The sequence below is a fragment of the Mirounga angustirostris genome, unplaced genomic scaffold, assembly GCF_029215605.1.
Source record: "Mirounga angustirostris isolate CCGP_5_RB_7025 unplaced genomic scaffold, mMirAng1.0.hap1 SCAF_13, whole genome shotgun sequence".
Lineage (NCBI taxonomy): Eukaryota > Metazoa > Chordata > Mammalia > Carnivora > Phocidae > Mirounga > Mirounga angustirostris.
The window spans coordinates 67247694-67262655 of record NW_026991721.1 but is presented as its reverse complement, the minus strand read 5'-3'; the positions used below and the strand labels follow the sequence as shown (position 1 = coordinate 67262655).

The following is a 14962-nucleotide window of genomic DNA, read 5'->3' as shown; positions in this document are numbered from 1 at the left end:
AACTGTTCTTTCAGACTGTGTCTCAGAATGAAGGCAACATGAAGCAGAGTTATAGACCATCTGCAATGAATCTAAAGGCTGAGCAAGAAATAAACTTTTGTACTAAACCACTGGGACATTGGAACTGTTTATTGCCACAAAATAATTTAGTCTAAGATAGGTAGATATTTACTAAATGTTGATGAAAATAAGAAAAGCTACAGAGATATGGAAGATGAATTATAGCTAGAGAATTCCAGAGTCAATTTTGTTAAACAACAATCTTCTGTTGAAAACAGATAAAAATTAAATTTCCATGAATTGCTAATTAGGAGGAATACTGGAAATTGAGGGCTGAGAGGAGAAAGGAGGATATGTAGATAATAGAGTAGGAAAATATATTTTGGTAATGCAATTTGGAAAGAAAATGAAAGTAAATTCTTGCAGGATGAGCATGTCCTTAAGATGTCTTCAGGGAGAATTTAAAGAATCTAAGGTATCTACTAAGGAGGTGTTTTTAGAATGGGTACATATTAAAGATTCCTCCTTTAGTTAAGCCAAGTAAGCTAAAAATGTTTTTCCTATTTTAAATGTCCAACTCACTCAGTTTCTATAGTCAAAGAAAAGCTGAAGGCCTGACTAATATAACACTCCAATTAAGAATATTATATGTACACCAATTAAGAATATTATATGTACACTTAATTCTTGTTATTCACAGTAGTTATGTTCCATAAACATGTACCAAACATTGAATTAGTGAATAGTGACCACTGTCCCCAGGGGAAGTACAGGTTTAAATTGCTGGGGGCCTCTACTCACAACATTTCCATCAAGTAGGCAGTACATAACCTTTCTTTATGCATGTTTTAAAAATGGTGTATTTTTAGTTTCTTTCCTTATCTTCCTCCCCACTCTTTATCCCTTATTTGGTAGAATAGCTGTTACCCAAAGGTATTTAGGTAGTACTTGACAGTCTAATCCATCAATATAATGTAAAGCATTAGATCATAGAAAAGTAAGCGCAAGTTTTTCTTGGCATTCATTTTGCTTTTGGATTATTTCTTACTTAGAGATACCCTATCATCTTAACAGAAATCTTAAAAGCACATTTTTATGAAAATGTTAATATTTAATAACCTAAAGTCAACATGACACCATCTACCTTCGCCAGCATGGAATGAAGTTTCTTGAAACTTACATAGCAGACATTCCTCAGTAAGTTTAAATAGAATAACCCTGTTTTGTCAAATAGATATTGGAATTTTCTGTTTGCATACAAACTCCATTATGATTTTTTACTCTGCTGTTGAATGGAAACATCTGGAACAAAACTGTTTTAAATTCACAACTCTAACTTATAGACTACTAATAAAACATCTTTTGCCAGATTCTTAAAAATGGAGAAGAGATTTGTACCTGGAAAAAAAAAAAAGCTAAACATGATGAGAATTGAGTCAATTAACACACTCTGGCCTGGATACTTTTTTTGTGGAAATATTTCCTCCAAAAAAGTTTATCAAGACAAGCTTTTTACAATCCCCATTAAATTCAGTGAATGAATTGTGAAGGGTAAATTGGAACCATTATAATCTTACATTTCTTATGTAATATTCATAATCATAGTGTTACATAAGAGCGAGCTAGCATTAACAAAAGGAGCAATTTAAATTCCCACTTCTTGGAGAATGGGGCTCTGCTTGACAAACAGCCTTTCCTGCCCCATTTGCAGCACGCCCCTGCATCTCCTCCAGCGCCAGTGAGACCCACACTCTCATACCAGTGATATAATAAATCCTCCACAACAGAGGGAGAAAATGAGGCAAACAAGCCCACAGCATTTCAACTTGTCAGCTTTAAATAAAATCTTCTGCAGCTGAAAATGAGAAATTTGAGGGAAGAGAATGTGTGAAGTAACCAAATTCAACACTGGGACAAAACATATTGCATGACTTATTAGTGTTTTTTTCCTGATCTGCCACAAAAGTTTTGAAATTTCACCATAATTTTTAACGAAATCTCTTGTCAGCAATGACTTAGAAGAAATGGTTCATTTTGTTTGTTTATTTTTTTTCTCCTCTTTTACCCATTGATGCCTTGGGAAACATCTCAAGTTATGGCAAGCCCCTATGATATCTTAATGACTAATCCATGACCTTTGGAAAAACTCTCATCAGTTTTTAAGTCAGAGTTGCCATAACAGAGCATGGTGGAAAAAAAGTACATGTTTTTTATACTTATTTTAATTAATTACTTATATAATACCTTCCCCAGCACTGATTTTTATATGCAAAATATTGGAGCATGCTCTCCACCTACAAAAAAAGTTAAAAAGACAAAAATGCATTTGAAGGAAGATAAAGGGAAATTTACATTCTGATAAATATATCTAATATGGGATGAAATAAAAAAATGATTGTGAATGTAAATCCTTTCCCTCCCCCTTTCCCCAGTGCCTGCCCTCACCACCTCACCCTACTCCCCAACCCCCCACCCCCCCACCCCTGCCTCTTACCTACAAACACTTCCTGCTTTGCTTTCAGGAGGCTCCATTCTGTTTCCACTCAGCTCTCTCCAAACCCCCTGCCTTTCCTCTTTGTTACTTTTTCTCAGTGTTAAAATGTCCCTTGACTTTCTTTATCTTTCCTGAAAAAGCACTTGCCTGTCTTCAAAGGAAGGACAACCTCACTGGGTCCCAGCAGATACTTAGCACAAGTTGTGCATCTTCCAATGGGAGAGAGGATGGAAAAATCAGTATCGTTTGTCCTGAATGGCTCGAGGTGTGCCCAAATTTGATATAAACATATTTTTATGTCTTTTATTTCCAATGTTGTGTCTCACATATTTTCCAAATAAGTTTAGAATACTTTCCCCTTATTCTTTTATACTCTTATACCATTGTAACACAAACTCTCTGATTTCAAACTCTTTTATTTTAAAATTCCTAGGTTACTTTGAGTGGTCAGTACATAGAATGATAGCAATATTGAAGTGTATGATCCCTGTCACCATCCTTGATGGCTCATTGTTAAGAAGTTTTTTAATCTGTCCAATGTAAAACAGGATTTCATATGTGCATTTTAAATGTATTAAAGAAGTACCATGTGACAGGAAAGAGTATATGGATTGTGGATTATGGGACGCCATTTGAAGTGTGGAAGAATCTATATTTAACAGAATGACCATAATCAGTTTTTTTAACCTCCTTATAATTTACTTGTAAAATGTGAAAAAAAAATGAATATCATGTCATAGGATGTTAAATTAATATTATGTGTGTTTTAGAAATATTTTCATTTTTACTTTATGATCATTATAATAATTATAAAGTAAAGGAACAGAATGGATTTAAAGTTAACTTGACCTAGCTACCCAGTAAATAGTATGAATGGTGATATCATGCAATTTCCATGCATATACTGGTTTTACAACCAGTAAAATTCTGCCAAAAGCATTAGGTTATTCTCCACAGTTGGAGGTTAGTAAGACTGGTGCCTTCTAGCCCTCTTATACCCAAAGTTCCCATGGTGTTTTATACTCTTTATTCCAAGCTTCTTTTTCAGTAATCATGTAGGTATAATGTATATCCTGGTGTGGCCTGAAGAGCCATTTAATGACTGAACTTTTCAAAAGGAAAGCAAATATGGAATCATTTCCTTAGAAGGTATTTGTTCTGAACTGAGCTGGGTTTTGTTTCCCCACAGTGATGGCTGGGCGGACAGGTATGATGTGACAGATGGATATCAGCGAGAAGCTGTTGGTGGAATCACAATCAAGCTCCAATCTCCTGATGTCAAGTGGTTTGATGATTATTATCTGAAGCTCCGGCCAGAAACAAACCTTCGAAACCCTTGGTTTCAAGAATTTTGGCAGCATCGTTTTCAGTGCCGGCTGGAAGGGTTTGCACAGGAGAACAGCAAATACAACAAAACTTGCAACAGTAAGCAGATTTATTGTTTCATTTAGAGTGGATAAGGCTAAGGCTCCAATTTAAGTAAAGTGTGTCAGGGGGATAGTGGCTGTAATCTGTTAAAGAAGATGACTCTTACAGAAACAGAGTGGGTATTGCTACTTACAGTGATAAACGGACTTTGTTCTCACTAAGAAAAACATATCAGAGCAAATGTTTGCTCCGTGGAGATCTCCAACAATTTTATTATTTATATCATTCAAGAAATTGGCACTGTGCTGAGAGGATAACGTGAGCTCCAGAGAGGAAATGCCGTTGCTGTCCTTGAAGGCAAGAACTACATTCTGCTCATTTTGATTGTCTTTAGCAGTTAGCACAGCGTTAAAGACTTCGTAAGGGTTTCATATATTCTGAAGAATAAATCAGTGTATATTGAAGGAAAGAGCCAATTCCCAGCAGGGATTTGTTGTGTATAGTTATTATGTTTCAGGAGACATATCTGAGCAGAGCCATGCATTCTTACATATGTATAAGGGCTCACGGTGTCCCAACTGTTGGCTTTGGTTGTAAGGGTACCAAGGTGAGGAAAACTAGTTACTGCTCTCAAGAGGTTTAGTGTCTAGAAGGGAGATAGTCACGCCAGCCAATGCTGCAATCCAGTGTTGTAAGTGGTATTATAAGAGTTAAACACGGGGTCTTGGTACTCATTTATAAGTTGCACATTGAAAGGGAATCTCGACTCTAATAACTGAGATAGGGCCAATATTGATCTATATGTCAAGTTTTCCAAAAATTAAGGTTTGTTAAAATTGATAAGGGATTTGTTGAGAATGCCTTAACCCCAAATTGTGTAACAAGAACCCCATATGCATTTCCATACGAATAAAATGTTTGAGTTAGTGGTAGAGGTGTCTTTTATCCACAACGCTGGAACACAACAGTGCTTTGGGGCAGTGGGTTTGAAATCCTGGCCCATAAACCAATTTCAGTTCACAGAGAAGTTGTCCCATACCAGCACAAAAATGAGAATAATGGGAACGATATAGAGAATTTTTCATAATGCACTTTCCCTCCCAGTTCATGTCCATCCTATATTTTTTGGTATCAGTTAATTCTTTCCTGAAATGAAGAAGGGAGTAAATGGTGATTTGTGATTGTTTTTAAATGTAAGTTCTTGCTAAAATAAGAACTTGGCAACCTTATGTCAGTTCCTATTAGGGTAGTAGGGAGCGGAGGGATGCTGGAGTGTGGGATTTTGTACTGGTCACTGAAATCCAGAAATTACAGAAGGCTCACGTTGTGAGCCTGTGTTTGTTTCTCTCTCACTTCAGATACTGCTGTCCAAAATTTTCAAATGCTTCTTCATTTCCTTTGCTTTTATTTTTATTTTCAGGAAAAAGAAATGTGTGAGAATACATAGCATTGTGAATTCGATTATACAATTTCAATTTTTATAGATAATTTCATATTTTTCAACATTCTATCCAGTTTTTATTTTTTATTGTTATGTTAATCACCATACATTACATCATTAGCTTTAGATGTAGTGTTCCATGATTCATTGTTTTTGCATAACACCCAGTGCTCCATGCAGAACGTGCCCTCCTTAATACCCATCACCAGGCTAACCCATCCTCCCACCCCCCTCCCCTCTAGAACCCTCAGTTTGTTTTTCAGAGTCCATCGTCTCTCATGGTTCGTCTCCCCCTCCGATTTCCCTCCTTTCATTCTTCCCCTCCTGCTATCTTCTTTTTTTTTTTTCTTAACATATATTGCATTATTTGTTTCAGAGGTACAGATCTGAGATTCAACAGTCTTGCACGACTCACAGCGCTTACCAGAGCACATACCCACCCCAGTGTCTATCACCCAGTCAACCCATCCCTCCCACCCCACCCCCCACTCCAGCAACACTCAGTTTGTTTCCTGAGATTAAGAATTCCTCATATCAGTGAGGACATACAATACATGTCTTTCTCTGATTGACTTATTTCGCTGAGCATAATACCCTCCAGTTCCATCCACATCGTTGCAAATGGCAAGATCTCATTCCTTTTGATGGCTGCATAATATTCCATTGTATATATATATACCACTTCTTCTTTATCCATTCATCTGTTGATGGACATCTTGGCTCTTTCCACAGTTTGGCTATTGTGGACATTGCTGCTATAAACATTGGGGTGCATGTACCCCTTCGGATCCCTACATTTGTATCATTGGGGTAAATACCCAGTAGTGCAATTGCTGGATCATATGGTAGCTCTATTTTCAACTTTTTGAGGAACCTCCATACTGTTTTCCAGAGTGGCTGCACCAGCTCTCATTCCCACCAACAGTGTAGGAGGGTTCCCCTTTCTCTGCATTCCCGCCAACATCTGTCATTTCCTGACTTGTTAATTTTAGCCATTCTGACTGGTGTGAAGTGGTATCCCATTGAGGTTTTGATTTGAATTTCCCTGATGCCGAGCGATGTTGAGCACTTTTTCATGTGTCTGTTGGCCATTTGGATGTCTTCTTTGGAAAAATGTCTGTTCATGTCTTCTGCCCATTTCTTGATTGGATTCTTTGTTCTTTGAGTGTTGAGTTTGATAAGTTCTTTATAGATTTTGGATACTAGCCCTTTATCTGATATGTCATTTGCAAATATCTTCTCCCATTCTGTTGTTTGCCTTTCGGTTTTGTTGACTGTTTCCTTTGCTTTGCAAAAGCTTTTTATCTTGATGAAGTCCCAATAGTTCATTTTTGCCCTTGCTTCCCTTGCCTTTGGCAATGTTTCTAGAAAGAAGGTGCTGCGGCTGAGGTCGAAGGCTGGGTTCTCCTTTAGGATTTTGATGGACTCCTGTCTCACACCTAGGTCTTTCAACCATTTGGAGTCTATTTTTGTGTGTGGTGTAAGGAAAGGGTCCAGTTTCATTCTTCTGCATGTGGCTATCCAATTTTCCCAACACCATTTGTTGAAGAGACTGTCTTTGTTCCATTGGACATTCTTTCCTGCTTTATCAAAGATGAGTTGACCATAGAGTTGAGGGTCCATTTCTGGGCTCTCTATTCTGTTCCATTGATCTATGTGTCTGTTTTTGTGCCAGTACCATGCTGCCTTGATGATGACAGCTTTGTAATAGAGCTGGAAGTCCGGAATTGTGATGCCGCCGGCTTTGCTTTTCTTTTTCAACATTCCTCTGGCTATGCGGGGTCTTTTCTGGTTCCATACAAATTTTAGGATTATTTGTTCCATTTCTTTGAAAAAAGTGGATGGTATTTTGATGAGGATTACATTGAATGTGTAGATTGCTCTAGGTAGCATTGACATCTTCACAATAGTTGTTCTTCCAATCCATGAGCATGGAAAGTTTTTCCATTTCTTTGTGTCTTCCTCAATTTCTTTCATGAGTATTTTATAGTTTTCTGAGTACAGATCCTTTGTCTCTTTGGTTAGATGTATTCCTAAGTATCTTATGGTTTTGGGTGCAATTGTAAATGGGATAACTCCTTAATTTCTCTTTCTTTTGTCTTGTTGTTGGTGTATAGGGATGCCACTGATTTCTGTGCATTGATTTTATATCCTGCCACTTTACTGAATTCCTGTATGAGTTCTAGCAGTTTTGGGGTGGAGTCTTTTGGGTTTTCCATAGAAAGTATCATATCATCTCCAAACAGTGAGAGTTTGACTTCTTTTTTGCCGATTTGGATGCCTTTGATTTCTTTTTGTTGTTTGATTGCTATGCCTAGGACTTCTAATACTATTTTGAATAGCAGTGGTGATTGATAGTGGACATCCCTGCTGCGTTCCTGACCTTAGGGGGAAAGCTCTCAGTTTTTCCCCATTGAGAATGATATTCGCTGTAGGTTTTTCATAGATGGCGTTATGATATTGAGGTATGTACCCTCGATCCCTACACTCTGAAGTTTTGATCAAGAAAGGATGCTGTACTTTGTCAAAAGCTTTTTCTGCATCTATTGAGAGGATCATATGATTCTTGTTCTTTCTTTTGTTAATGTATTGTATCACATTGATTGATTTGTGGATGTTGAACCAACCTTGCAGCCCAGAGATAAATCCCACTTGGTTGTGGTGAATAATCCTTTTAATGGACTGTTGGATCCTATTGGCTAGTATTTTGGTGAGAATTTTTGCATCCGTGTTCATCAGGGATATTGGTCTGTAATTCTCCTTTTTGATGGGGTCTTTGTCTGGTTTTGGGATCAAGGTAATGCTGGCCTCATAAAATGAGTTTGGAAGTTTTCCTTGCATTTCTATTTTTTGGAACAGTTTCAGAAGAATAGGTATTAATTCTTCTTGAAATGTTTGGTAGAATTCCCCTGCGAAGCCATCTGGCCCTGGGCTTTTGTTTTTTGGGAGATTTTTGATGACTGCTTCAATTTCCTTAGTGGTTATAGGTCTGTTCAGGTTTTCTATTTCATCCTGGTTCAGGTTTGGTAGTTGATACATCTCTAGGAATGCCTCCATTTCTTCCAGATTATCTAATTTGCTGGCATAGAGTTGCTCATAATATGTTCTTATAATTGTTTGTATTTCTTTGGTGTTGGTTGTGATCTCTCCTCTTTCATTCATGATTTTGGTGATTTGGGTCATTTCTCTTCTCTTTTTGATAAGTCTGGCCAGGGGTTTATCAATCTTTTAATTCTTTCAAAGAACCAGCTCCTAGTTTCATTGATCTGTTCTACTGTTGTTTTAGTTTCTATTTCATTGATTTATCCTCTGGTCTTTATGATTTCTCTTCTCCTGCTGGGTTTAGGCTTTATTTGCTATTCTTTCTCAAGCTCCTTTAGGTGTAGGGGTAGGTTGTGTACCTGAGACCTTTCTTGTTTCTTGAGAAAGGCTTGTATTGCTATATACTTTCCTCTTAGAACTGCCTTTGCTGAATCCCAAAGATTTTGAATAGTTGTGCTTTCATTTTCATTGGTTTCCATGAAATCTTTAATTCTTCTTTAATTTCCTGGTTGACTCATTCATTCTTCAGTAGGATGCTCTTTAGCCTCCATGTATTTGAGTTCTTTCGACTTTCCTCTTGTGATTGAGTTCTAATTTCAAAGCATTGTGGTCTGAAAATAGGCAGGGAATGATCCCAAACTTTTGGTACTGGTTGAGACCTGATTTATGACCTAGGATGTGATCGATTCTGGAGAATGTTCCATGGGAACTAGAGAAGAATGTGTATTCCGTTGCTTTGGGATGGAATCTTCTGAATATGTCTGTGAAGTCCATTTGGTCCAGGGTGTCATTTAAAGTCTTTATTTCCTTGTTGATCTTCTGCTTAGATGATCCGTCCATTTCAGTGAGGGGGGTGTTAAAGTCCCCCACTATTAGTGTATTGTTGTCAATGTGTTTCTTTGCTTTTGTTATTATTTGCCTTATATAATTGGCTGCTCCCATGTTAGGGGCATAGATATTTACAATTGTTAGATCTTCTTGTTGGATAGACCCTTTAAGTAGGATATAGTGTCCTTCCTCATCTCTTATTACAGTCTTTGGTTTAAAATCTAATTTGTTTGATATAAGGATTGCCACCCCCACTTTCTTTTGGTGTCCATTAGCATGGTAAATGGTTTTCCAGCCCCTCACTTTCCATCTGGGGGTGTCTTTGGTTCTAAAATGAGTCTCTTGCAGACAGCATATCGATGGGTCTTGTTTTTTAATCCAGTCTGATAGCCTGTGTCTATGGATTGGGGCATTGAGCCCATTTACATTCAGGGTAACTATTGAAAGACAGGAATTTAGTGCCATTGTATTGCCTGTAAGGTGACTGTTACCGTATATTGTCTGTGTTCCTTTCTGGTCTATGTTGTTTTTAGGCTCTCTCTTTGCTTAGAGGACCCCTTTCAAGATTTCCTGTAGAGCTGGGTTTGTGTTTGCAAATTCCTTTAGTTTTTGTTTGTCCTGAAAGCTCTTGATCTCTCCTTCAATTTTCAATGACAGCCTAGCTGGATAGAGTATTCTTGGCTGCATATTTTTCTCATTTAGTGCTCTGAATATATCCTGCCAGTCCTTTCTGGCCTGCCAGGTCTCTGTGGATAGGTCTGTTGCCAATCTAATGTTTCTACCCTTGTAGGTTACATATTTCTTCTCCTGAGCTGCTTTCAGGATTTTCTCTTTGTCTATGAGACTCGTAAGTTTTACTATTAGATGTCAGGGTGTTGACCTATTTTTATTGATTTTGAGAGGGGTTCTCTGTGCTTCCTGGGTTTTCATGCCTGTTTCCTTCCCCAAATTAGGGATTTCTCTGATATAATTTGCTCCAGAATACCTTCTGCCCCTCTCTCTTTCTTCTTCTTCTGGGATCCCAGTTATTATAATGTTGTTTCATCTTATGGTATCACTTATCTCTCGAATTCTGCCCTCGTGATCCAGTAGTTGTTTATCTCTCTTTTTCTCAGCTTCTTTATTTTCCATCATTTGGTCTTCTATATCACTGATTCTCTCTTCTGCCTCATTTATCCTAGCAGTTAGTGCCCCCACATTTGATTGTACCTCATTAATAGCCTTTTGCATTTCGACTTGGTTAAATTTTAGTTCTTTTATTTTCCAAAAGGGGTTTCTCTAATAACTTCCATGCTTTTTTCAAGCCCAGCTAGTATCTTTAAAGTGATGATTCTGAACTCTAGATCCGACATCATACTAATGTCCATATTGAAAAGGTCCCTGGCATTAGGTACTAACTCTTATTCTTTTTGTTGAGGTGATTTTTTCCATCTTGTCATTTTGTCCAGAGGAGAATAGATGAATGAGAGAACAAAATGCTAGCAGGGTAACAACATCCCCAGAAAATATACTCTAAACAAATCAGAAAAGATCTGAAGCAGGAGGAAAAGAAAGGGAAAGAGAGAAAAAAGAAAGAGGAAAAAAAAAAAGTAAAAGTAAAAGATAAAGATAAAAACAAACAAAAAGAGAACAAAACAGAAAAAAAAAAACAGAATATGTCAAATATGATCAAATATGATCAGGCTGGTATATAGATCAGTGCCACACACTAGATTTTGGGCATATTTTGGTCTGTTAGAAGAAAGTGCCTCCCAAAATTTTAAAGAAAGAAAAACTTATATATGTACAAAAATAAGGGTTGATATGATGAAGAGATGCAATATGACTGTAAAGGTGAAAATGATAAAAAATGTTAAAAAAGGAATTGATCAGAAGTTGTTTGAAAAAAAGAAAGAAATGGATTTAAAAACAAAAAAGAAATAAAGGGGAGAGAATGTGATCAGGCAGGGAGTAAAAAATACCATACACTAGAGATTTAGGGTATATTTTGAGCTGTTAGAAGAAACTATCTCAAATTTTTAAAGAGAGAACAACTTATATATATATGCCAAGAAAACAGGTAACTACTATAAAGGGGTAGAATATGACTCTAAAAATGAAAATAAAAATGTTTTTAAAAAAAGGGATTGACAAGATGTTGGTTGAAAAAGGGAAAAAGAAAAATTAAAAAAAAAAAAGACAATTAAAAAAAATTAACTTTGAAAGACTAAAGAATCATGGTAAAAAAGGCATGGATTCTATGTGCAGTGTTCCCCTAGCGATGGAGTTCTGCCGTTCTCATTGATCGGTAAACTTGGTCTTAGCTGGCTGTTCTTGCTGATCTTCTGGCGGAGGGGTCTGCTACCGTGGTTCCCAAATGTCTCTGCAGGAGGCGGACTTGACCTGCCCTTGCTGGTCCAGGCTATGTAATCTGCTTGAGTTTGCTCTCCAGAGCTTTTGTTCCCTGCAAGCTTTCCGTACAGCTTTGGAGGCCGGGAGTGAAAATGGTGGCCTCCCAATCTCTGCCCCGAGGAGCCGAGAACTCAGAGCGCCACTCCTCATGAGCCCCCAGAGAAAAGCAGTAAGTAACTCCCATCTCCCCGGTCTTCGGCCACACTCTGTGCTCCCCCGGCCTGTGACCGAGCGTTTCTATCTCTGGCACCCGACCCCAGCTGGAGTCTCCAAACCCCGCAGATCCCTGCAGTGCGCTCCCACGCTGCTCCTCCCGGGGGAGGAAGGTGAGTCTCCCCGGATCTGCCGCTTGTTGGGTCCCTGCTGGAGGAGCAGTGGCCGACTGTGCCCCAGATCACGGTTTATGACAACCCCGAGCTGAGAGCACCCACCTTGGCTCCATCTCTGCAGCCAGCTTCCCTGCTCTGATAGCTGGGAGCTCTGCCACACTCAGGCACCCTGGTCTTTCTGTGACCCCAAGGGTCCTGAGACCACACTGTCCCGCGAGGGTTCCACCCCCCACTTAGCCACTGGAGTGACATCCCTCAGCGGAGCAGACTTCTAAAAGTTCCGATTTTGTGCTTGGCTGCTCTATCACTTGCCAGAAGCAGCCGACAGAGGCCCCTCCCCCGCCATCTATCCTCCCGAATATCACCTCGGATTCACTTCTCCTACTCCTCCGCCATCTTGCTCCGCCCCTCCTCTATCCAGTTGCTGATGGCCACAGACTTATTTCCTCTCCTGAGATTTGGGAAACTCTTCCGCTCTGTGTTCCAATTCTATGATTGTGTACAGATTACTATATGTAGCTACATTCAAGGAGTTATAAAGAGTAAACAATAGATATGATCTAATCTTCATTCTCTTTTACCAAGGTGCTAGTGACTGTTCCTAACAGTGTGGCTAAGGGAATTTTTCCAGTTGATCTTCATCCTATTATGTACCAATGCTCTTTTCCTATGCCTTTTTGTCTGAAATGTTTTCTCCTTGAAATAGTTCTTTGTTTCTCTACTGTTAGAGACCTTATTTAGATACAGTCTTGAAAAACTCTTTAATTGATTTCCATGCAATATTATTTCTATTGAAATTGTTCTGTTAAAGCCTCCCTTTCAACATATTGCTGTAGCTCTGTCTTTCACGTAACTACCCTGATATAATTTCTCTGCTCAGAATTGGCTCTTTACTCTAGTATTAGAAAGCACTCTTCAGCTACTCTGCCACCCCTGGAATCTTATCTGACAACGATGTCATTTTGTACATAAACATGGACACTCATGTGAAGTACCTCTGTTATTCTTCTCAATAAGGGAAGCACTATGATTATCCTTATTTAAAAATAACAAAACCAAGATTTAGAGAGAAAAAATAACTTGCTCAAGGTCACCTAACTATTAAACACTGGAACTTATACTTGGACTCAGGTTTGTCTAAAGTTTAACCAATATGATATACTAAAGAGATAGAATATGACAGTGTTCTAAAAATTGCCATCAAATTTGCATTATATAATAGTTAATAAATAGGCCAAAGATACAAAAAAGATAAATCTTAAAATTATTTGTATATGACTGTGGAATGCAATAAGGGATACCCAAATGTTCACTACTCTCTACTTTTGACCATATTTCCTTATTTATTCAAATGTCCTTTTTGTATCTTAATCCCCATCTTCAAATTTAGTATATGTGCTGCCAAAGCGAGCACTATCTTAATCCCCATCTTCAAAGAGGCCCCAGTAGGTTACTTGTATTATAACACTACTGAATTTACCAGTGTTTTCCTAAATATAATGCACTTAAGCCCTTTCATCAGGCAGTGTGCATAAGACAACCATTTTTGAGTTGGAGTGTTAAGAAGTATTAAGAGTTTAACATAACATAATAATAAAAAAAAAAGAAGTATTAAGAGTTTGTAATTCAGGGCGCCTGGGTGGCTCAGTTGGTTAAGCGACTGCCTTCGGCTCAGGTCATGATCCTGGAGTCCCAGGATCGAGTCCCACATCGGGCTCCCTGCTCGGCGGGGAGTCTGCTTCTCCCTCTCCCACTCCCCGTTTGTGTTCCCTCTCTCGCTGTGTCTTTCTCTGTCAAATAAATAAATAAAATCTTTAAAAAAAAAAAAAAAGAGTTTGTAATTCATGCCAGTCAAGAAGTTTTACGTTACTCACTGTCTACAGTACATTAAATCGAACAGAGAGTTCAAAAAGAAAAATGGCTTGACCCAAAGAATAGAAATATTCATAGCTGAATTACGCTTATTTTTCTTAGGAGATTCTTGGGAGGCAAAGTATAAAAGTTAGGAGAGGTATCTAAATCTAGTAGTCCAGAATTAGCAGCAGCTTTATAGAGAATATGTCCCATTTATATGAATTCTTCAATGTTTGTTAGCTTTGCCTATTCTCTTATATAACATAAATAGAATCTTACATTATTTGGTTTTTTGTGTCTGGCCTTTTCCCCTCAAAGTAATGTGGTAGAGCTTATCCCATCATTGCATATATTAGTAGTTTATTGTTTTTTATTGCTGCTATGTCATGTCCCTTCGTATGGATTAACTACCTGAATTTACCTATCAGTTCTTCTATAGATGGACATTTGGATTATTTACAGTTTTAGGTATTAGAAATAAAGATTTTATTAATAAGTATGTACGTATTTTCTGGAAGACCTATTGTTAGATGTATACCTAGTAATGGAATTGCTACATCATAGGCTCTGCATATGTTTAGCTTTAGTAGATAGTGCCAAGCAGTTTTCCAAAATGATTGGACTAATTTCTACTTTCCCTGAAATGTATGAGAGTTCAAATTGCTCTGCACTCTTGTCAACACTTGGTTCTATCTTTTTTTTTTTAAACATTCTGCAAGTGTGTGTTTGTATCATATTGTGATTTTGATTGGCTTTCCATTATCTATTACCAAGTTATGTTCCTTCTCATATGCATATTGGAAATTTGGGCATCTTATTTTGTAAAGTGTCTGTTCAAGTCTTTTGCACATTTCTTTGAGTTGATTATCTTTTAACATCTATTTTAAGACTTCCTTATATAATGTGGATATATGTATCATGAAAACTGCCCAATTAGACCATGGCTTATTTTTAGTTTCTATTTCTCTCATTAGTTATTTGTTTTCTATTTGTCCACTTGTTCTTCAACTCTTTATTTCTCTTTTACTGCCTTCTTGTGGATTTATCAATAATTTTTATTATCTTATTCTATCACCTCTCTTAATATTTTTGTTTCATCTCAGTATAATTCATTTAGTTTTCAATAGAAATTACTAAATGAATCTTTAAGTTGGTTCTTGTTTATATTCAAAAATCTTACAAATATTTATATCTGTTTATCCCCCCACACTATTT

At 37.6% G+C, this 14962-nt stretch overlaps 1 protein-coding gene across 1 annotated transcript in view; it reads left to right on the top strand.

Annotated features, from left to right (window-relative positions):
* GRM5 (glutamate metabotropic receptor 5) overlaps window positions 1-14962 on the top strand; it is a 599714-nt gene that overhangs the window by 428568 nt on the left and 156184 nt on the right. The window contains exon 4 of the mRNA XM_064575895.1: window positions 3684-3919. Coding sequence (XP_064431965.1) covers window positions 3684-3919 — 236 coding nt within the window. The remainder of the gene's footprint in view (window positions 1-3683; window positions 3920-14962) is intronic.